Below are 22,794 nucleotides of genomic sequence, written 5' to 3'. Positions count from 1 at the left end.
AGAAACAAAACAATAGAGTTGGTGTGTATCTGTTAACCTCGCAGCCGTAGCTGTAATTTGCTTACATCACATCGGCCAGAGTCAGCAGTAAGTAGCAACTCAACACCTGCGTCTGCAGGGGCAATCGCCACACCAACAGGCTGGACAAATCGGGTATCCGCCTCCCCTGTGGCTCCGAATGCAGAGAGAAATATACCAGTGTTCGTAAAGACGGCCACACAGAGGTTGGCGGTGTCGCTTACGAGTATGTATCCACTTCGTTGCTGCACCCAAACTCCCATCGGTGACATTGGTAGATCAAATGGAGTGGCTTTCGAATCGAGGACCAGTTGCACGCTGCCATTTAGGTCAAGAACTTGCACCCGGCAATTGCCAGTATCCGCAACGACAAGTTTATCAGACCGATGAGGACCAAAGTTGCATTTTGGAGTTTCGAGAAGTGCAGGACAAATTGCAAGACCCGTTGGAAAACTAAATTCACCAGGCGACGTGCCCAGTTGACCGAAAACACGCAAACATTTGCGCGTTATCAGATCGAAAACTTGAACGCGATGGTTGCATTGGTCGCAGACAAAAAGAAGTTGATCTTTCCAAACCGCAATTCCTTGTGGTGAGTTGAAGAATCCTTCCAAATGACCATATCCTTCGCCAATACGACCGCAGAAAGATCCATCTCGAGCGTTAAATTGTGACACGGTGTGGTTGCCACTATCGCTAACTGCTATATAATGTTGAGAAGCGGTCGACATACAAGTGTCATAATTCACGCTGTACACTGCGAGAAATGATGGGTGGTTCAGCTCTCCTGGAAGAAAGCCATTTGAGCAGAATTCCTGGTGTCCATACGTGGTTGCACCAATATAGAACTGTAGAGTCAGGTTGCTAGAGTCGAGCACAGCCACACGGTGCGCTACCGGGTCACTCACGTATAGCCATTGTTCTTTTAGTGAGACTTCCTTTTGCTCTTCTGGATTGCTAAAGGTAAGGTTGAGCTGGAGACAGCTGTGCACGCTACAAACGCCTCGAAGCTGGTTCTTTGGAAGCTGGAGCCAAGTGCTTCCGGCGGCGTCGAAGTTGTAAGTGTACGCACTGGCATTTTCTCGGTCGACTACTATAATTTCTCTCTCAGATGGAGCATACGCAAGCGCGAATGGATGATGAAAGCGCGAGCGCTTATCACGCCACTCCATTAGGCAAGACGTTAGACGAGCGTAAAGTTTGCACGTCGGATGTAGTAACTTCGCAAGACTGTAAATGCCATCCATGCGTTCACCAGATAAACCAGGAGGAGATTTATGTAGCGCAGCGTACTCTCTCGTAAGTTCTGCACGTAGATTCGCAAACTGGTCGTGTTGGAAAGCAATCTGCTCCAGACTCCCAAGTAACGATAATTGCCTGAGGAATTCGCCACGTTCGTTAAGTATTTGCACGCGATAGTTGCCACAATCCGCTGCAATTGCTTCAAACTGCTCATTTGCGACTCCAGCATCACTTTCATGTTGAACCCCTCGGGTGATCGCGCGCTGTATCCATGCCACACCAAGACGCAATCAGTACTAAGTAAAGTGTAGTTTCTGTTGTCCTCACCGTTCTAGCGCACCTTTCGAACGTTGGCCAACTTGACATCGCGTAGATCGTAAAATTCCCCACCGTTGATTCCCTTTCGGCCTATAGCCTGTACGAATGCCCCTCGCTTGGCAAATACAGCCAAACGGGAGTTACCAGTATCACACACAACGACATGGTAATGAGAGAGATCTAGCCCTGTTGGTCTTTTCAACACCATAGCGTGAGAGCCTGAAATACTGCGCTCGAGAGCTACACTTTTGGCCACAGTAATCGCTGGTAGTTTGAACACCCTGATACAGTTGCTTGCTTCATCGCTAGCATAAAACTCCCCTGCCACGTCATCTACCGCAAGGCCGCGAGGTCGCGCAAGATGTGGTTTCCCGTCAATAAAAGCTATTCGAGCGGATGATGCGTCCAGATTGCACGAGCGATTGCCAGTCACTTGATTAGCGAGAAGACACGTCCTGTATAAGTGGAAAAGTACGCGAAGGTCAATGACGACGACGCGAGGGCACTCCTGCTCACACACTGGCGAAATTAGATTCAAACTCTGCATGTAGTGAAGCGCATAAGGCTGTTCACTTACCTAGTAAGCGCCCACAACGCGTCACCGCCATTGCCATTGGCGTTCCTAAAGAAAGGTTCGCATCTTTCTGGTAGCTCCAAGATGAAGTAAACAACAGTTCCTTGGTTTTACGATCGAATCCGTGGATCTTTGCGGTGTTATCAGCAACGAGGATAACATCACCTTCCAGTCCCAGAATCGGTTTCTCTAAGGCTCGCGTTGTTATCACCGCAGCACATACCGGTAGAGCTCCATCCACTCTACCTCCTGGTTGATGAAGAGTCGATGTCCAGAAGGCCCCTACAAGTTTCAACTGCTTTTCAATGCCAGCGATCACCTGGCGTTCCTCGTACTCAAGGCTAGAAATGCGTTCTTCCTCCTGTGCCTCTTTCCTTCGAATCTCCTCACACTCCTGCTGATGTCGCTGCTCCTCTGCAATTCGCTCTGCAAACCGAAAGCGAAGGTAACATGAGAAAAAGTCCAACTGTACGGCATGCTCTCAGCTCACCGTCTTCAAGACGCTTGTGCTCGGCCTCCCGTTGTCTCCGGAGCTCTTCCAGACGATCTCGAGCCGCGTTTTCCAGTCGCTGATTCTCGAGTTTCTACAAATGTACATACGGAAGGTACTATGACATCAGATAGGATGCCGCCGGATGTATAATGCAAGGCTCGGGGACCTCACTCGCAGGCGTCGGCGTTCTGCGAGCTGGTTTGCATTTGCTGTCATCGCAAGATTGCGCTTCGCAACGCAAAGCGACGCTTCAAATGATCTAAGCGGATCACTAAGATCCTAGGATCGATACATGTACACAGGGAACCCGATAAATATATTTATTGCCAATTACTGTTTATTGTTTCTATCAATAATTTATTTACGAAAATTGCTTTAGCAAAATATGTATTTACGAAGTTGGTGTACGACGACCCAACTTTTATTTTCCCGGACCTACAGTTTGTGGTTGGTTTGGAGATCTCGACTTCTCCGAATCGCATATTCTAGCTCATTCTGCAACTTCAGGAACACCTACTCTCTTCTTTCACCACCGTGGATGCTTGCATTTAGGCGGCTTCACCCAGGCTTGGTAGTTTATTTCACTAATAATTTACGTTTGCAATGTCCCCGCTCCAATTATTTATTTGCTGAGTTCTTAGGTTCGCGCGTTATGTATTTCTCGATGTCCTTTGAAATTGATATAAATTATATTTTCGGGTTCCCTGCATGTACATGTAAAAAGCGCGTGTCTTGTTGAGCTCAACTGTTGCAATTTTTTGAACGCTACGTTGCTTGAGATAAAACTTGCATATTATTATAAAAAATGCCTCGAGGTATTCTTTCTACATGAGGCTAGTGCTTGTCTAAAAATCGTTGTGTCCCTAGTGGACAATCCTAACATTGGTCGTGCGCATAGTGTACGGATGTGTTTCATGCACAACCGGCTCGGTGGCGCCAGTTTAAATAGGCGATCCGCGCAGTTCGGCTAACTGGGCGCGAGACAGCCGCAGGTCGAGGTTGTTATCCCAACCGCACATTTGCTCGAACGAGTCGTGCGTTAGTTCCACCTGCTGCAGCACCTCCTCGGCGTTCGGGTGCTCGACAAACTTGAGCGTTTTAGCGAACGTGCGACACACGCTCTGGGCGGCCGCGAAGCACGCATCGCGTTCTGCCATCGAGTCGCCGATGGAAAGGAGGTTAAAATAGGCGTCTTGCGGGGCAGTGGGTTCCCTGTTCGTTCGTGCGCCGGCGCCCTGCGCTGCGGCCGCAAAGCACTTGCGCGCAATGAGCTGCATGACCTCCTGCTTCCAGGTAGCCGAGTCGCCGCCAAGGCCGAAGTTCTGTTCGTACCAGCTGCGCGCGGACACGATGTGCACGTCGGAGAGCGCCAGCACACTTTGAACGGCCGGCATGTAGAGCGCGGCAGACATCTCGACCCAGCCGTACTCGGCGGCGGTCACGACGAACACAGGACCGTAAGCCACGGCCTTCTGCAGCAGGCGCGCGACGTGCGCGCCGATCAGCGAGAGCACCTCGCGCTGTTCAGGCGTAACGGAGATCTGGTGACCGCGATACTTGGGCAATAGATCCTGCGCGTGCAACCAGGAGCTGGGGCACAGCGTGTCGTCCCAGTCGAAGACGACTACAGTTCGGTCCTTGACGGAGTTGGGGCCAGCGCTTCCAGAGCGCCTCTTCGGGGCTGTGACTGTAGGGGGCGATACAGGCCCCATGCATGGCCGCAAGGTCTCAACGGAGGATGCGAACGCCATTTCGGTCTACTGCAAGCTCTGTTAGTAGTGCGCGTGCCGCGGCGTGTTGGAGTGTGGCAAGGCGGCCGTCGTTTCCAGCGGATTCTCTCCTTTGGCTATAGAGAAGCGAAAGGGATAACCAGAGACATTTTCAGGGCCTCACAACCATACACAGCGTAAGTAATTGGGCCAGAGAACGACCATCACCGAGGTTGGCATTGAAGCGACGCAAAGCTCTGAACTGACATGTGAAGGAAAGTATCACCAGATACCTGTGGCAACACTCGTGATGGCTCTGAACAATATGGCTTCGCGGGACTATATCGCTACAGCTACATGCACATGCACCGATGGCTTGGCAAGTAGCGCGCGCCATTTGCCTTCAACACTGTACGCTCGTGCTGTTGCGGTCGAGATGGCTGCGCAAAGCTCGCCGCCAGAGACGGGCCTCGGAGTGAGGCGCAATTGCAGTCTTTTGCCAGACGAATTTTTTACCCAGACGTCAGCCACCAGCAGTGATGGCACCTTATGTAAATGTAGTCTGCAGCTTATGCCTCGCTCGTCGCTGAGGCCATCACGTCGAAATACGTAGCATTGTAAAGATGTGTGGGTACCTCAGCGAATTGAAACCGCGCCGACGGCCCGACGCCTGTGGCCACGCATTGAAGATGACTTCAAAAGCGATAGCTCTCCAGCCCCATTTATTAAAAATTATAAGGTGTCTGGCTGCCCAACATTTGGCTGCACGGAGCGCATTACCGCGCACGTGTTTCTTGTCGGTGATTGCCGCCAGAGCGATCCAGAAATCAGAGCCTCACAGCGGATATCGCGGCTGCGCTGAAAGAGAGCTCCGGTCCCACCTGGCGAAGAGAAACTTTCGCTCCGAGCGAGTAACGCGGTGGCAGTCCTTGAGGCCGCGTCGTTCGGAGCTCGGTGTCAAAAAGACAACCAGGCTTGGTCACAAAACTTTTGTGACAAAAGTGGACCTGATTTCGTTCGTTCCAATTTTAGGACCTTAATTTTATGCGACACGACTGACGTCAGTCGTCGAAATCCACTATGCTGAAACTCTCGAAGCGGCCGTTTCGACGTTTAAACAGGTGCTATCTTCAGCATGAAAATTCCCCGGCACACCTGTCCGCAAGGGACAGAGGCCTTGGAAGGACACTACACGAACCGTCAACCAGAGCACTCTTCATTTGTCTCACGAAGCTGTTCCGCGGCGTCGCGCCGCCGGCGTGCAGGAACAGCGAGTTGATTTGACCTGGCTGACTCGCTGCGAGCAATGTTTGCACTCTTTGAGTCAGACAAATCCCCTGTACCTAGGGACTGGATGCCTGGCCTGGATTGCAGAGGCTGTGAATCACAGCCTGTGATGTCGACTCCCATCGCTGGCCTATCCGTGTGTAATTGCTCGACTTGGAATCACTGTCAGTGACTGCTATCATAAGGTTGACCGCCTTCTTTCGCGGATCCTACATTGAACGCCGGCTGCCATCTTCTTTTGCGGATCCTAGTAGGACTCCTACACGTTGTGCTTCAACTTGTGGTGCTTTACGATGCGGCGGCCGTCGTTCTTTGCGCCGTCATGCATCAATTTGTACTCAGTACAGGTACAGAACTGCGCAGTAAAACCTGTCCTACTTGAAATGACGACTCCTCCACCTGGTCGTCTTCAGTAAACAGGTCATTGCTCGAGCTAGAAGGTATGTATAAGGCGCCAATATCACGCAAATGAACGAGGTGAGATCAGAGAAGCATACTTTATGCAGCATAAATGCATATTTCGCTTTTGCGTTTCCAGGTCTAACGTGGAGGCACACAGACAGGCATACATACTGAAACTGTCTATACCGGTATGAATGTATCGATAAGTACTAGGCCATTCAACGCTTCTTCACCTATTAATACATGTAGCTACAATTACTTGTATAGATAAATAAATTTATGTCATATTATTATTATTTAGTAGACCTCCACTATTCCTGGTACATGTAGTGCTACGACTAGTACACTCCTGGACTCAATTATACGGCCATCTCGTCGAGTGCCCATAACTCAGTCAATTTTATTATTTGACGGTGTACTACACCGTGTAGTTTTGTAAAACATGCTTCAAAATAGCAAGGATGTGCTAACGCTCGCGGTTTTGCACTTTATAGGGAGGCTCACATACAAAAAAAGGATTTGTCAGGCTGGACACAATTTACGGCCACCATCGGCGCAATACAAAAACCTATATAAAATAAAACATGTGTCATTTTGGCTGACATGAAATTCGTATGGGCTGAGTTTGTGAGGGCGAATAAATGGACACTTGGGATCGAGAGCTTAAATTAGTCAGCATGGGGGTGTACACAATACTGTTACCAGTATAATGTAACGTGTTGCACTCGCACCTCTGCTTGATCAATATTGATGGAGAACGTTTAGCTAGCGTCAATAGCCCATCCGCATTTTTTTACTATAGCAGATCATATGGAGAACACCGTGTAGTCGTCGCGATCTTACATTTAAATATTCTCCATCAAAATTTATCAAGCAGAGGTGCGAGTGCAACACGTTACATATAACAGTATTGTGTACACCCCCATGCAACTAATTTAAGCTCTCGATCTCTAGTGTCCATTTAATCGCCCTCACAAACTCAGCCCATACAAATTTCTAGTCAGCCAAAATGACACATGTTTTATTTTATATAGGTTTTTGTATTGGGCCGATGGTGGCCGTAAATTGTGTCCAGCCTGACAAATCCTTTTTTTGTATGTGAGCCTCCCTATAAAGTGCAAAACCGCGAGCGTTAGCACATCCTTGCTATTTTGAAGCATGTTTTGCAACTTGTGTGAAAGCCGCACCGTCAAATAATAAAAATTGACTGAGTTATGGGCACTTGACGAGATGGCCGTATAATTGTATCCAGGAGTGTAGCACGTACAGCCAATAGGGATTAATTCAACCCCATAATGGTGTGGCGAACAAAAAAGTAGGTATCGAACTCTTACATTTTACAAATGAAAAAAGCTGTAAGATCCTCGTTTTTCATAAAACATGAAAGCACACTACGTTCTATAGCTACTTTTATTAAAATAAACAGGACATTTGGATCAGGGCTCATAAACACCAGACGATGCAATTAACACTGTTAAATTAACAGATATATATATCGTTACAAACAAGAAAATCAATCACAAAAAGCTAACAATACTGTACTGTACAGTATGGCGTTGAAATGACGCACTACGCTGTATTCAATGCTTCGTTGAAGACCTTCTTCATATGCGCTATTATATAGCGAAATTATGTGTGTGACGGCGTCACACAGCACCCTGCGCTAGAGGAAGTTAGCTTCCGAGAACAAACTCTCAGTGAACGGCAGTTCACAAAAGAGAGCGAAGTGACCTATTTAAGGTAGAATGTAAACTGAGTTTATTTATAGGTAGATAAAGCTTGGGTTTAATACAAACTATAGGTCACCTATAAAAATGCAATGTCACCAGCCATGGTTGGCTTTGGACGACCTTGGTACCTTGTACCAAATATCCCGGAGTATGACGTGTCATACTTCTACAGTGTGACGTGTCACACTTCATGTAACCAGGGGTACACTTAGGGCTACGTACCCCGTTACATCCTCCCCCACTAAGGTTCGGTTTACCAATCAATCAGAATGAAGAAGTGTTCGTCACAAACTTTCATTCTCAAAGTCGAAAACCATCGACTTGGCCGCGCGAGCGCGGCGGAGGCTCACTTCACAGTTAGAGCCTCGAGCAGCAGTCTGTGCGCTCTTCTTCTTGGTGTCCACTTCGACCGTTTACCATGCCTCGTGGTACTGCAAAGAGCGGTGCGAAGACATGCTCCAAGGCTGCTGCCGGAAAGGCACAAGCCAAGAGCGCTAAGCCTCGCGGCAAAGGCTCGGCACTTCAGGAGGCTACTCAGGTGGCCTCCGAGGCGATCGGTTCCTCGGGTGACGTGGCTGTGGGCAAGCGAGCAAGCAAGCGCCGCAGCCCGTCGCCCTCGGCCTCTCCAGACAACCGTCCGAACCCTCGGTTCGCTGAACGTGAGTTCGACTCTGGCAGTGAGGACGAAGCCGAGTCCGAGAGCACGCACGATGCTCATGCGGGCTCTGCGGGAGGGCACAGCCCAGTGCCCAGCGAGCACAAGGACGACAGCGTGCAGTCGCTCGCTAGTGAGCAAGGTGATCACAGTCCCAGGACGTCTGTGCGCTCTGAGAGTCCGGCTATCAAGGCTAACGACACTCCCAAAGCCGGTGGCGATGAGGAAGAGAAATCTCGCAAGCGTCTCTCGCTTGCCGAGGGTCTTGCGCGTGCTAAGGCCCCATAAAGCCGAAGGCGCCAAGCCCTCTAAGAAGCGTACAGCTTCTAAGTCTCCGCTACGCGAAGAGAAGGAGACTCGGTACTCCCATCGGGGCCTCTTCGACTCCTCGGATGAAGAGGAAGAGAAGGAGGTGGAAGAGGAAGAGGGTGCTATCTCTGCGCCCCGGGAGATCACGAATGACCTCGACCAGCAGCAGGAAGATTTCCAAGCTGCCCAGCGTGTGCGTGGGGGTTCGGTGGTGGCATCTGTCAGCCAGGGAGCTGCCATCAACTTGCGAGGGTATTGGCCTCCCGAGGAGAGCTCTGGGGCTAACCTCTTTCTGTAGCTTCTCGTTGCTCCTCGTGGCCTCGTGGGCGACAACACCTCTAGAGGTATTTACGAGCGTACCCTTGCTCAGAAGGAACAGTTGTTCGTTGACAACTTGGAGGCTGCTCGATGTGTGCTTCTAGCGCCACACCGCATCCCTCTCAAGGACTTCACTACGTGTCGTAAGAAGCCCGAGAGCCGGGGTGGTCTCTACCCTCTTTGGGGCTACCCCTGGGCTCTGCCCGAGAACTGTCCCACCTGGAGTTCTTGTGAGGACATGTTTTGGGCTTGGGCTGAGTCTCTCAAGTACTCACCCACGGAGTTACGGGAACTCCATGAAGATCAGCTGTTGTCCCGCATTCTGAACCAGCGTGATCTTCGTGTACAATTTGCCCACATGGTTAGCAAGCGCATGCTGCCAAGGGACATCCTGAAGCGCGCGGCTTCTAGCGCTCATGATGAGCGCGGGTATGGAGTGTCTTCAACGTCCGCACCCCGCTCGGGCTTGAAGCCCCGGACTACTTATGAAGCTGCCGCCGCTTCTGCTCCCAGATTGCGACAGCCTTCGGGCAGTCAATCAGGAGCTGTTCAATCGGCTCCCACGAGCTCTCGGAGTGGGCATAACCCCGACACTTCACGAGGAGCTGTCGCTTACCGCGACGCCGTTGCTCCTGGCGGATTCGCTCCACGTGGAAGTGGACTTCTCCATTCCGGTCAAGCAGGGGAGGAGGTGCCCTCGTACGAGTATGAGTACTCGGCGCCTCTCGAACGCCACTCTCGTCCGAGTGCTTCTCCTGCGGGTCCGACACAGGGCCCTTATGTTGACAGCCTCCGTCAACGTGTCCTCGTGCTTGTGCTTGAAATTGCACTTGGCCTTGGGACTGGCGGTGATGCTGCCGCCCAGGCCGGAAATCAGGGCGAGCTCGCTCATCTTGCGGGCCGCCTGGACCTGTTGGAGCGTGAGGTCGCGAGCCTATATCTGCGGGGGGATTGCCGGGTCTCTTCGTCCGATCTGGACGAGGCCTTCCGCATGATTCGACGGATCGAGGGTGGCGTATGGTCGAATCTGGAAATCCCTACACCACAACTGCCCCGGTTATGATACGAGCCGAGCTGGTGAGTGTCTTAATCCTTCATTTGGTTCTGCCACCGTTGGTCCATACTCGACTGATGACGTCTTGCGGCTCTCCACCACCTTCTTCGGTACGTTTGTTGCTTCCGCTGTCACTCACTTGGCAGCTCCTTACTCCTCGCATGTTACTACAGCACAATTCGCGGCGCCATCGTTCTCCTCCAACTCCTCGTCGAGGTGAAGGCGCGCCAGCTGAGTCGAGTCCTCGGCCCGTCGGTACTCGTGGGGTCAGCGACCCGCATGAAGCTGGGCTGGTCGACCTGACAACTTCCCATGAGTCATACGCAGAGTCGGCGGAGTCTTCTCGCGCGCGCCCTCCTGGTCCACCGAGCTTGCCGGGTGACACCACTTCGGGCGCCAACAGTCAGTCAAGCTCGGCTGCTCCAGTGAGTCTTGACTCCCTCATGACCAGGGTTACCGAGCAGGGATACGAGCGTCGAGAAGAATTGACCTTCTTGGCGAGGCTCATGGTCTACGGATTCACTCGTTCCGTGGAGCCTTTTGATCCCGTGCAGCGGCGAGCGATCCTGCAGGCTTCTTCCGCGGGGGAGCTGTTGGACTTCTTGAAAGGCAACTACGCCGCTCTTGATTATCCCCAGATCATTGGTGATCTCAGGGCCGACAATCAAGCTGTTCAAGAAGAGAACCGCGCATTGACTCGGCGATTAGACTCTCTTGCCCTCAGCAATGTTGAACTGTCCACTCAGCTCTCATCGGCGCGACAACAGGTGTTCCGATTGGAGGCTCCTGCCACGCAGTCTGCTAATCTCCTTGCTTCACTGCGAAAGGCTGTAGCCCTGAGTGAAGCGAAACTTGCTCGGGCTATAGCAGCTGAGCAGGGCAAGGTTGACGCTGCGTTGAGTCAGGCCCAGCTCCATCATCAGCAAGTCTTGGATCGAGACGCCGAGATCGCAGTCCTTCTCCGATCTATTTCCGAGAGGGATGCGGCGTTCGTTACTCTTCAAGGCATTGCTTCCAAGCATTTCGAGCAGCTGCAAGAATCGGTGCGGCTGTACAGCTCAACCGGTACTCAACCCTTGCGGCACGCTCAGTCGGTGATCGCTGAGCAGTGGGCAGTGATCTTGCGGCAGAAGCGGCTCATCCGTCGGAATGGCATTATTCCGATGCACGACCCTCACATGGCTGCTGCTGGCGCTGGTCTGGAGGTTCCTGGACTTGATCCGTCCGACCTTCTTCTTAACGCCCGGCTGTGTCGTGTCCTGGAGTCTCGCTTCCCTGAAGTTCTCCACATTCCAACTGGTGAAACTCGGCGGTTGGAGTTGATCGTCCATCCTCGCCAAGACGCCCCAGTGACCGGTTCCGCTGTTGGTCCTAGTGTGGCTCCTCCAGCTGGTCAGGCTTCTTCTGCGACTCCATCGGCGGACTCGGTTGCGGCTCCTGTCCGCTCAGCGGCGGCTACGAGCCAACCCGAGCCGACTCTCGCCCAGCTTCATCGTACTTCGTTGGCAGACCTGACATCGACTCAGCGGCTTCGGCGTTATGCCAATCCCAAGTCTCCAACCGCTGCAGGCCATCGTCATCGTTCACCGGCATCGCATCCGCCTCAGCCGTACGCTTGTCCACTTATCGGGGAGGAGGGACACGAGGCTATCAGTGCCCTTTTGCGTTCAAGCTCTCCTCAAGCTACCGTGTCCGATGGAGGAAAGCCCCGCTCTGGAAAGTCCGTCGTCGGACTCGGCGGAAGAAGGTTCGTCACCTTCAGTTGAGTTCTGCTACACAGCCGGCTGTCTCTGCTCGCTCTGAAGACGACTTTGACGCTTCGAGCGAAGTTGAATTCGAGTTTGAGCTGCCCGAACCTGCCGACGACACCGTTCCTGCGATTGATTCGACGACTTCGGTGGGTTCTTCGTCTTCTGGCCCTCAGTCTACGTCGTCAGTCGCGGCTACTCACCCACCGCCGGTATCTTCTTCCGATGTCGTGGCTTCGCTGCCTGTCCCGGCTACAAGTGTTTGTGCCCCAGGCTTAAATTTCACCCATCTCCGCTGAGTTGACCCAGCCAAGTGTGCCGCTCAGCGTCGTATACGCGGTGGTTGGGCACTCCTGGTCATCATCTGGGCGATCTTCTCACGTCTCTCCCTCTCGGGGTCTGAGCTTATCCACTACACCGACTGACCTAGTGACCCCGGCCGTGAGTGTCCTCAGACCGTCTCTCCCTGCGAGCTCGGTGGTGTTGACGTCCCCGTCTTGGCACCCCATCCGGAGATCTGCTGCGACTGCTCAGCTGCTTGAGGACCTTGACGCGTCTGACGACGAGGTCTTAGGGCATGGCGACGGTTCTGCACCGTCCGCCGGCTCGACGAATCTTGTCGCTGGGTCGCTCTTGGATCCCATTGCTTTATCCGAGAACTCGGCGGGTAGTCCTTCAGGTTCTGACTCGGCGGCCAAAGATGCTCGTCGTTCTGCCAAGGCGAGAAGTCTTCATGCGGCAATCTTCGGCTCTGACGATGAGATGAGTGATGAGTCCTTGCCGCCGAGTAATCGCCACTCCTCGCGACATTCATCGATGGATTCTGGTGACGGGGCGACTTCTACCTCTGCGTCGGCTTCGGGGAAGCAGCAGCGTCGCAAGCGTCGTGCCTCGTCGAGTCCTACCGGTCACCGGTCGAAGCGGTCCAAGAAGCACAAGAAGCATAAGAAGCATCACAAGAAGCACCGGCACCACAAGCATCGGCAGCCTACGTCAACTCCTGATCTGGCTCCTGCCCAGTCTCTTTTGGCTGCTCCTTCGCCAAGTGTGCTCCCGGTAGCGTCAGTTCCCTCTCAGCCGAGTTCAACTGCATCACGGCCGGTTTCGGTCACTCTGCCAAGCGCCCTTACACTCCCGCTGGCAACGTTGTGGACCCGAGCCTCGCAAGCGGTTTCAAAGAATTGTCGCTTGACTCTTCACATGGCTCAACTCCGCGAGATGCCATTTATGCATTTCGGCTCAGCCCGTTGTTGGAATGCATTATTGGATACACTGAGCGGAGGGGTGCAGCTGGAGCTCATAGGTGACAAGAGTCGTGTGCCACCCACGCCGTGTTCTCTTGACGGCATACGAGCTTTCATGGCTGTCTTTGATCCGAGTCATCCCTGTCAGCGTCTCCGGCGGATGCTCCCCGAGCTTCCTTTCTTCTTTTCTCCGTCGGTGCTGCAGGAAGCTCGGCGGTGCTTGGGTTCTCAGACCCGAACTCGAACCTTGATGCAAGTTCTTGGAGATATGTGGGTGAAGCTTCGTGGCGACAGTCCTTTGGACTCGGCGGGGAGGCCCATCAAGACAGATGGCCAAATGACCCGTTACTTTGTTGCTCTCTATGAGCGTCGTCATTGGATCGTCGAGTCAAGTGTGTTGATGGGTCTTCATCCTGACGTCACCCGACTGCCACGCCCGCTCAGCTTGCTGAAGTGTATGAGCTGTGGCTGGTGTACAAGCGCGAGCGCAAACGCCGTAGTGACACCCTACGATCCTTGGTTGTCGCTGTCTACGACCAGCTTTACTCGGCGGTCACCCAGAAGCTCGGCGATGAACCTGCTCCTCTTGTGGATGCTGAGGTTTATTTCGATCCGTCCGTCCCCCATTACTCTCCTGTTAACCTTTCGTGGGTTCCATCCGGGAGAGACTGGGTTCAGTGTGCTCACGATGTGGATCTAGCCGAGCCCTGGTGAGCTTGGTGGCTAACCGACCCGGCGGTTCACCCGTATAACACATGCTTCCGCGCTCGGAACGTGGACTTCTTGGTTTTCGCTCCGCGCGGTATGGACCCTCAGGTTGTTGACGACGCGATCGAAGAAGACTTCGATCTTGCCGAATAAGCGCCTCCTGCGTACACTCAGGGTGCCCCACCTCGGCTGAATCGTCAAGGTAATCACATCTTCGCTGGGGCTTCAATCGGTGAACTCGGCTCGGATGATGAGAGTGCGTCTGATGACGACTCAGCGGACGACGGGTTGGGTTCTCCCAATCTCCGAGGCGCGTCTCCGAGTATGTCTCTGTTCGGCACTCCACTTCCAAGTGGAACGGATCCGCTTCAACCCACGTCGGCCGAGTCGGGTTCTGAGGCACCGGTTCTTCTTCCACATGCTTCGGCGTCAGTCTCCTTAGCCAGCTCGGCGATGATACTTCTTGCCACGGCTGCGGATGCTGCATCTCCTTCCGCAGTTTCTCAAGGGGCGACGTCTGCTACGCCGCCACGTCTTCAATCGTCGAGTCCGCTGAGCTCTTCCCAGTTGTCTCCGTCGGGTTCAACTCTCTTGGAGTCCGGATCGCCTTCTTTCTAATTTTCTTCTTTTGACTGAGCGTCCCGTAGGTATCATTCAGGACTCCATTTCGTAATTAGTAAGTATATGTAATTTCGACACAGTAGCATTCCATCGCATCTCGGCCTGTGTCGTCCGCTGAGTTGGTGTAACATTTGGTGCAATAACTGTTAATTCTCATCTGCAACTTGCACCATTTGCAGACGGTTTTCACGCTTCTTCTGTCGTAGATAGTCAAACAGGAGACCTCCACATGACAAATTTGACAGTGGCTCCCAAGTAGGCTCATCGTAGCCGACCCACTTAACCTTAAACTTTCGCTGTGACCGAGACGTACTCGTGGATAATGGTAGCTCGTCGTCGAGGATTGCTTCGACTTCATACTGATTCATACTTGCGTCTGGCTCCCAGCTATCTTCAGGTAGTAATTCTTCGTCAGAGTCAAATCGCTGAGTCTCTCCGAGGTCGGCGATTAGCCTCGTCTTTGGTCTTCCGCCGAGTTCGGTGACAGCCTTCAGACGTGATACATGGACCACAGGGTAGAACCTATATCCACTCTTGTCAGGTAACTTCAGTTCATAGGCAAATTCCTCCACCTTCTTCTTCACCCTGAATGGTCCATGCCATCAATGTGCTAACTTCTTAGTCAGGCCCGACTTGACTCGCTCCATAAACAACCAGACTTGGTCTCCTTCTTTGAACAAGGATTCGGTGGATTCATCGCCTGGTTCTGCAACTCCATCTTCGTCATCTGCTGTGTTGGGAATGGATCTTTTCTCCTTCTTGCTCAGTGCTTCGTTGTGCTCTCGAGCTCGTCGCGCCTTCTCTCGCACTTGGAACTCAGCTGCTAATCGTAGGGCAACTTTGTCTGTTCGCTTCTCGGCGCCACTCGACTGCGTCCGCCGAGTTGGCTGAGCGTCCCTGTCCACGTCGTATTGAGCTCGTCATAGCTTTGAGTGTAGACTTGGCGTCCCAACCATGTACCAGATAGAAAGGGGTTTCTCGCCGAGTCGAGTCTCTTGAGTTGTTGATAGCGTGTATCATCTTCTCGGCGATGTCATCCCAGTCGGCTTGAAGTGGGTCTTCCAGGTAGACCCGTATAGTCTGAACCATTGTCTTGACTGACCTCTCTCGTTGACCGTTGGCTTGTGGTCGGTAACTCAGCGTAGCTCTTGATCTCGACTGCATCATCTCGGAGAGCTTTTGGAATACTTCACTCATAAACCTTGGATCTCGGTCGTGCCGTATCAGAGACGGAGCCCCGAACTGCCTGAAGACGCATTCTTCAAACACCTTGGCCACTTCGAGTGCCCCATTGTCATTCATAGCCTTAGCGATAACGAACCCCGTGAAGTGATCCAGGAACAACAGCAGTGCAGTATTGCCCCGCTGAGTTTGAGGTAGGGGAATCACGAAATCCATTGACACGACTTGGAATAAATGGTCTGACACCACATTTCCCGGTGAGTAACCTCTCAACTGTGGCTTGCTCTTACTGGTGCTGCAGTCCTCGCAGGGCCTAACATGTTTCACCACGTCGGCGTAAAGGCCAATCCAGTAGTAGTCGACCTTGACTCGGTGATAAGTTTTGACGATGCCCTGATGCCCCTCTTCGATCGAGTTGTGACAGTTATGAAGTATCTCGTCGACCATAGTTGACGGAATCACCAATCTCAATGAGAGGTTCGGTTCGCCGAGTTCACCCTGTCGGCGAGTTTCATCTCGGCGGTATAACAGGCCGTCTTCGCTAAGTACAAAGACTTCTGCGACTTTGCCGGCATTCTGAGCTTGACGGTGTGTAAGGCCTTCAAGTTCACCTCTCAGGTACGCCTCCAGATCGGCCCACCTGAGTTCTTCGTCTTGTGCCTTCGCGATTCGTCGTCTCCGCTCAGTCTGTACTGCCACTGGATCAATGCCGTTGGCATTCTGAGCCGTCTTGGCTGACTCCATCTGCGACCCTGTTTCAACGTTCGGGGTCGTGCGGCTAGTCCGCCGAGTCGACGCCCTGCTGACTTGTTCGAATTCATCTCCACTGCTTTCAAACGCGGATTCTCCAGGTTATGGAGATATGGCTTCGTGATCCTGAATTCCTCCTCTTGCTCTAGCCGAGTCTTCATCCAGCTCATCCTCAAAGTCAACTCGGCGTACTCGGCTACGAGTGACTGCCGTGACAATCGGGGTTTCCGCTGGGTTGTCCATGGCGTATAGATCTTCGGCTACTCGGTTAATCATTCTCAGTTCTGCTTTCCTATCCGTCCCAAGAATTACTCGTCCGGCTTTTGCTTCGAGTGCTTCTGTAGCGAGAGAATCAGCCGCTGCGTTATAGCGTCGCGCTATGTGTCGATACCGGACCGAGTTGAGTCGTTTTGTGAGATCCGTGTGTCGTGCTAGCTTCACTTGCAACGTTTCCTTCCATGCTATCACCCCCATGGATTGCTGGATTGCAAGCCGGGAGTCACCCACGATAATCAGGTCAGTTATCCCTCGGTCAATCGCCGCCAAGACTCCATTGTTCATGCCGGTGTACTCGGCGATGTTGAATGTGGTGGACGACAGGTACGCACTCGCAGCGATCTCAATGTCCAAATTCGGAAGGCGCCACAGTATCCACGAACAACTTCCATACCCGCCGTATTTAGCTGTCTTCGCTGAGCCATCAAATGACAGCACACATCCCGCAAAGTCGGCTGGTATTCGGGCGTATAGCAACTCCGGGTCCATTCGAGCTGTCGCCGAGCTCTTGGAGGGAGGCGCAAGGTGCTTCAAGGAATCGTCGAGTCCGATAAACGGGGTTATCGACGCCTGGAGCAGCTGGGCGAAGTCTACATCTCGTTCACGTACTCGCTTCACCATCAAATCGTAGGGCGACAACATAACTGCGAAACTTACTGCGCGGCCGTACAACGACTTGGACTTAAACACCCACTTTAGCGTTGAGAAACGAGTGTAGATGTGCAGCGTCTTCCCCGCCAAGAGAGTGTAGCACACTTTCAGCAATTGTAACAGCGCGACTACTTCTTTCTCAGCGGGATGATAGCCGAGTTCATTCTCCTTTAGCACCCGTCCGCAGAAGCGAACTGGGTGCAGCTTGTCGTCGTGCGGCTGCATCATAGTACTGCTCAGTGCCCAGTCATTGGCGTACAACATAATGTGGACTTCTTTCGCCGAGTCGGAATGGCGCAGAATTGGAGCTTCTGCTACCCGTTTTTTGAGCTCGGCGAATGACGCTTTTGCTGATGTCAAGTCACCCCCAGAGCCAAAGTCCGTGTCCTTTAGTTGATAGAGTACCGCTCCATAAACAGACAAGTTCTGGATGAATCGGCCGTAATAGTTAAGTGCACCGAGGAAGGCTTGCATCCCCTTCTTTGATTTCGGGAAGGAGAGCTCGGCGATCGCGGCTATCTTCTTCGCATCAGCGCGTATGCCACTCGGCGTAATCTCGTGCGACAGGAAATCAACCTTGGGTTGGACAAAGATACTCTTGGTAAAGCTGATGCTAATTCGACAGTCTGTGAACCGGGCTAGTAGTCGGTCCAGTGTTCCCAAGCAGGCGTCAAACGTCTCCCCTCCAAAACAGATATCATCGACAAACGACCTCCGCTTGAGCACCGGGATCAAATAAGACTGGTCTGGTTCTCCATTAGTGAACATGTCGCCGTCCGGTCCGTTGACCAGGTCTTGGACCGGATCGCAGTCAGCTTGTGATTCGTGGTTCGCTTCGAACTTCGTCAGCTGTCCTGGCGTTGAATCGCCGACTCCGCTGAGCTCGACTCGCCGAGTTCCCGACTCGGCTTCAGCAATAGCCATTCGCTCAGCAAACAGCTGCCATCCTCCCTTTGGTTGAACGTATCCCCATAGAGCGTTATCGATTAGTCGTTGGTAAATCATAGGCGCATTCTTCAGTCCAAACGGCATTCGTAACCATATAAAGTGTCCAAGTGCACAGACGAACGCTGAGATCTGCCGAGCTCGACGAGCCATCAAGACTGCCCAGAATCCGCTCGCAGCATCAAGCGAACAAAACCACAGGTAACTCTCCAATTCAGTGAGCAGGTCATCGACTAGTGGCATAGCGTATTCCATTGGCGTCGTAATCGCATTAACTAGTTAATAGTCAATGCACAGCCGAATATCCACACCATTTTTCTTGAGCACTATCACCACTGGTGAGGCCCAAGGGCTGCCCGAGAATGATATCAACCCAGCTCGAAGCAGCACCTTCAACAACTCGTATAGTTTGCTCAAGTGGCGGAGAGGTATCCGCCGAGCTTTCTGCAGCTTGATAGGTGCGTGTCCTTGAACGTCAATGTCGCACAAAGCTCCGTACGCTGGAGACGGCAGGGCATTACCACTTGAAATCATTATCCCTTCGTGCTTTTGCAGCTTCGCCACCAACCTAGCCGACTGTGCTGGCGTATGCCTACCTGACTTGACGTTTGGAGTGCCATTGTCGAGTTCTGTAGACTCAACTTCAGTGAGGTCGGGAAGGAAAGCCAACTCGTGAGCGTAGTCTGTCAACTCCAGATTTGTCCCACTCCGCTTAAAAATATCGGTCTTACTGTCGTCCTCATCATCCTCTTTCTCGTCTTCGGTCGCTGCGATAGCCACGTAGTGTTGTCTTAGGGTTTCTGTTGGGTCTCTCGTCGAGTTGCATTCATCATCTTCAGCTTGTTCTAAACCGTAGCCAATTCCGCCGGGGTCGAACACCGTCGTCGCTGAGTTCGTTACTCCGATCCCAGTTACAACACCTCCCAATAGTGATACCTTTGATAAATCATAATTGTCGTCCACGTCAGGGCCCGTATTCGCTGAGTTCACTACGATGACCAATCTGACTTCTGCGTGTTCAAACTTGTCTCCGAGGTAGATGGTATCATCGACCATCCCGTCTAATCACATCCGAACCGGTTTCAGCCTCCATAGTCTCCAACGCTGAGTCCGCCGTAGCTGGGTCATCGTTGGGCTTTATTCCTTCATGTAGTAATACCTCCCGACTATCATAGTCCTTTGTCGCGTCGGAGTGCTGATCCGCTGAGTTGGCTGCGACGGCAGAACTAACTTTCGAGCGTGCAAACGCGTCTCCGGGATAGCTGATATCCTGACGACATGCTGTGGTCACGTCCGAATCACTCTCAGTGTTTAGATCTACTGACGCCGAGTCCACCGCCGCCGACTGGATAATGCAGGCTTTTGGCGTACCCATCGCTGAGTCCACCACGGCTGCAGAACTTAACCCATCGACTACATACTCGGCTCGTGCCTCACCTTCATCACTGTGGTTACTTGTATTCACCGTCTAGCTCAGTCCTTCACTGTTAGCCTCAACATCTCTTGAAAGTAATACCTCCAGCTTGGCATTTTCAGTCGTCACGCTTGGGCGCTGTATCGCTGAGTCTGCTACGACGGCAGGACAGACATCCACGCGTCCACACTCGTCCCTCGCGTAGTCGGTCGTCCTATGGCACGCCGGAACAGCTCCCAAGTCATTTCTTGCGGCTGGTTCTTCGAGCGCCGAGTTCGCCGTCACCACATGGTTAATCCCAGCACTTATAGTGGTCAGGGTGCTCATAGCTGAGCTCACCTCGCCCACAATACTTGGTCTAATGACTCCGAACTTGGCTCGGTCGTCAAAAACGGGTTGGGCGTCACGTAGGACTTGTTCCGAGCGTTCTTCAGGGTCTCCTTCCGTTATAGCTGAGTCTTCAGTCGCCGACGCTTCTTCCTTGGCCGCTACTGCACTTGTTCCTTCAACCGCTGAGTTCGTGCTGACGTCAGAAATGGCGCCATCGTCTTCAAACTTGGACAGATCCTAGCGGACATCTTGGCCATCGTGTAGCACCGGCGTACGATCCGCTCGGACGTCTATCAGCTTGAACGCTGAGTTTATAGCCGGGTCACCCCTTGTCACCCCAGACGTTGATATGACGTTGGCGTTATCGCGACGCCTCTTGTCTTCGTCGGCTCCTGCATCAGCTTCAATCCTCCTCCAGCGCTCGGCGCATGTTCACTCTGGTCCGTTCTCCACTGGAGGGGGTCGTTTTTCCACCACCATCGGAATAGGGTATTTTCGTCTTTCCACAGCTGGGGGCTGGTGTGACAACCAGTCCTCGTACAATCGTTGTTCCTTCTGCAGCAAATCTTTGTCCATCGCTGACTCAAATGCCAATATCTGCCAGTCGCGGTATTTCGCCGAGTTCACGCGGACATATCCCTCATTGGCCAGTACTCCGTGTGGTTGCCATTTTATCAGATAAAAGTGAGGTGGGCACCAGACTGACTTGAGTCGTACGTTTGTAATTAGGACATGAGTTGGTCTTCCTCGGCGATTAAAAACAACCGTTGGAATCCAACCCTTCGTCCGTCACACCCACAAGTCATGCGTCGACTCACTGGGTTGCCGCCTGGGCAATTTGAACTCAGCGGTCATTCGACTTTCGATTGTTAACCCGTCTCGTGGCCCGCATGGGACATTTGGTCCGAACTTGGTCTTGGTCGGCGCATTACTTGATCCGATGAGTGGGATCACCATCTCATCGGGTAGCTTGACCGCCGAGTTGTACAGATCTAGACGGATCCCAGCTGGGATCATGAAGTCAGTGCCGAGAATCAAATCGACTCCGGCATGATGAGGCATTATCCATACTTCAAACTCGTATGCCACTTCCCAGCCGAGTGTCACCTTCACAACTGCTCGTGACACTGTCACCATTATGTCTTTTCTTATTCCTTGTATATCGATTCGCTTATCTCGGCTGGCCACTCTCTTGAGACTGTGGTTACTTGTATTCACCGTCCAGCTCAGTCCTTCACTGTTAGCCTCAACATCTCTTGAAAGTAATACCTCCAGCTTGGAATTTTCAGTCGTCACGCTTGGGCGCTGTACCGCTGAGTCTGCTACGACGGCAGGACAGACATCCACGCGTCCACACTCGTCCCTCGCGTAGTCGGTCGTCCTATGGCACGCCGGAACAGCTCCCAAGTCATTTCTTGCGGCTGGTTCTTCGAGCGCCGAGTTCGCCGTCACCACATGGTTAATCCCAGCACTTATAGTGGTCAGGGTGCTCATAGCTGAGCTCACCTCGCCCACAATACTTGGTCTAATGACTCCGAACTTGGCTCGGTCGTCAAAAACGGGTTGGGCGTCACGTAGGACTTGTTCCGAGCGTTCTTCAGGGTCTCCTTCCGTTATAGATGAGTCTTCAGTCGCCGACGCTTCTTCCTTGGCCGCTACTGCACTTGTTCCTTCAACCGCTGAGTTCGTGCTGACGTCAGAAATGGCGCCATCGTCTTCAAACTTGGACAGATCCTAGCGGACATCTTGGCCATCGTGTAGCACCGGCGTACGATCCGCTCGGACGTCTATCAGCTTGAACGCTGAGTTTATAGCCGGGTCACCCCTTGTCACCCCAGACGTTGATATGACGTTGGCGTTATCGCGACGCCTCTTGTCTTCGTCGGCTCCTGCATCAGCTTCAATCCTCCTCCAGCGCTCGGCGCATGTTCACTCTGGTCCGTTCTCCACTGGAGGGGGTCGTTTTTCCACCACCATCGGAATAGGGTATTTTCGTCTTTCCACAGCTGGGGGCTGGTGTGACAACCAGTCCTCGTACAATCGTTGTTCCTTCTGCAGCAAATCTTTGTCCATCGCTGACTCAAATGCCAATATCTGCCAGTCGCGGTATTTCGCCGAGTTCACGCGGACATATCCCTCATTGGCCAGTACTCCGTGTGGTTGCCATTTTATCAGATAAAAGTGAGGTGGGCACCAGACTGACTTGAGTCGTACGTTTGTAATTAGGACATGAGTTGGTCTTCCTCGGCGATTAAAAACAACCGTTGGAATCCAACCCTTCGTCCGTCACACCCACAAGTCATGCGTCGACTCACTGGGTTGCCGCCTGGGCAATTTGAACTCAGCGGTCATTCGACTTTCGATTGTTAACCCGTCTCGTGGCCCGCATGGGACATTTGGTCCGAACTTGGTCTTGGTCGGCGCATTACTTGATCCGATGAGTGGGATCACCATCTCATCGGGTAGCTTGACCGCCGAGTTGTACAGATCTAGACGGATCCCAGCTGGGATCATGAAGTCAGTGCCGAGAATCAAATCGACTCCGGCATGATGAGGCATTATCCATACTTCAAACTCGTATGCCACTTCCCAGCCGAGTGTCACCTTCACAACTGCTCGTGACACTGTCACCATTCTGTCTTTTCTTATTCCTTGTATATCGATTCGCTTATCTCGGCTGGCCACTCTCTTGAGACTGTGGTTACTTGTATTCACCGTCCAGCTCAGTCCTTCACTGTTAGCCTCAACATCTCTTGAAAGTAATACCTCCAGCTTGGAATTTTCAGTCGTCACGCTTGGGCGCTGTACCGCTGAGT

General features: G+C 52.6%; 2 protein-coding genes across 2 annotated transcripts; both read right to left on the bottom strand.

Annotated features, from left to right (window-relative positions):
• Positions 1–32: 32 nt before the first annotated feature.
• Positions 33–2,750, bottom strand: PITG_03812 (uncharacterized protein; the record flags this gene model as incomplete). Its single annotated transcript, XM_002906808.1, has 5 exons — positions 33–714; positions 775–1,523; positions 1,601–2,097; positions 2,156–2,561; positions 2,643–2,750. 5 exons carry the CDS (start codon positions 2,748–2,750, stop codon positions 33–35), a joined length of 2,442 nt encoding a protein of 813 aa, XP_002906854.1.
• An 836-nt stretch (positions 2,751–3,586) lies between these two features.
• PITG_03811 (protein kinase) lies at positions 3,587–4,478 on the bottom strand (the record flags this gene model as incomplete). Its single annotated transcript, XM_002906807.1, has 1 exon — positions 3,587–4,478. One exon carries the CDS (start codon positions 4,394–4,396, stop codon positions 3,587–3,589), a length of 810 nt encoding a protein of 269 aa, XP_002906853.1.
• Positions 4,479–22,794: the final 18,316 nt, after the last annotated feature.

Source organism: Phytophthora infestans, genomic scaffold (assembly GCF_000142945.1).
Source record: "Phytophthora infestans T30-4 supercont1.4 genomic scaffold, whole genome shotgun sequence".
NCBI classification, from domain to species: Eukaryota; Oomycota; class Peronosporomycetes; order Peronosporales; family Peronosporaceae; genus Phytophthora; species Phytophthora infestans.
Note: the sequence above shows the minus strand (reverse complement) of the source record. Positions and strands in the feature narration are given on the sequence as shown.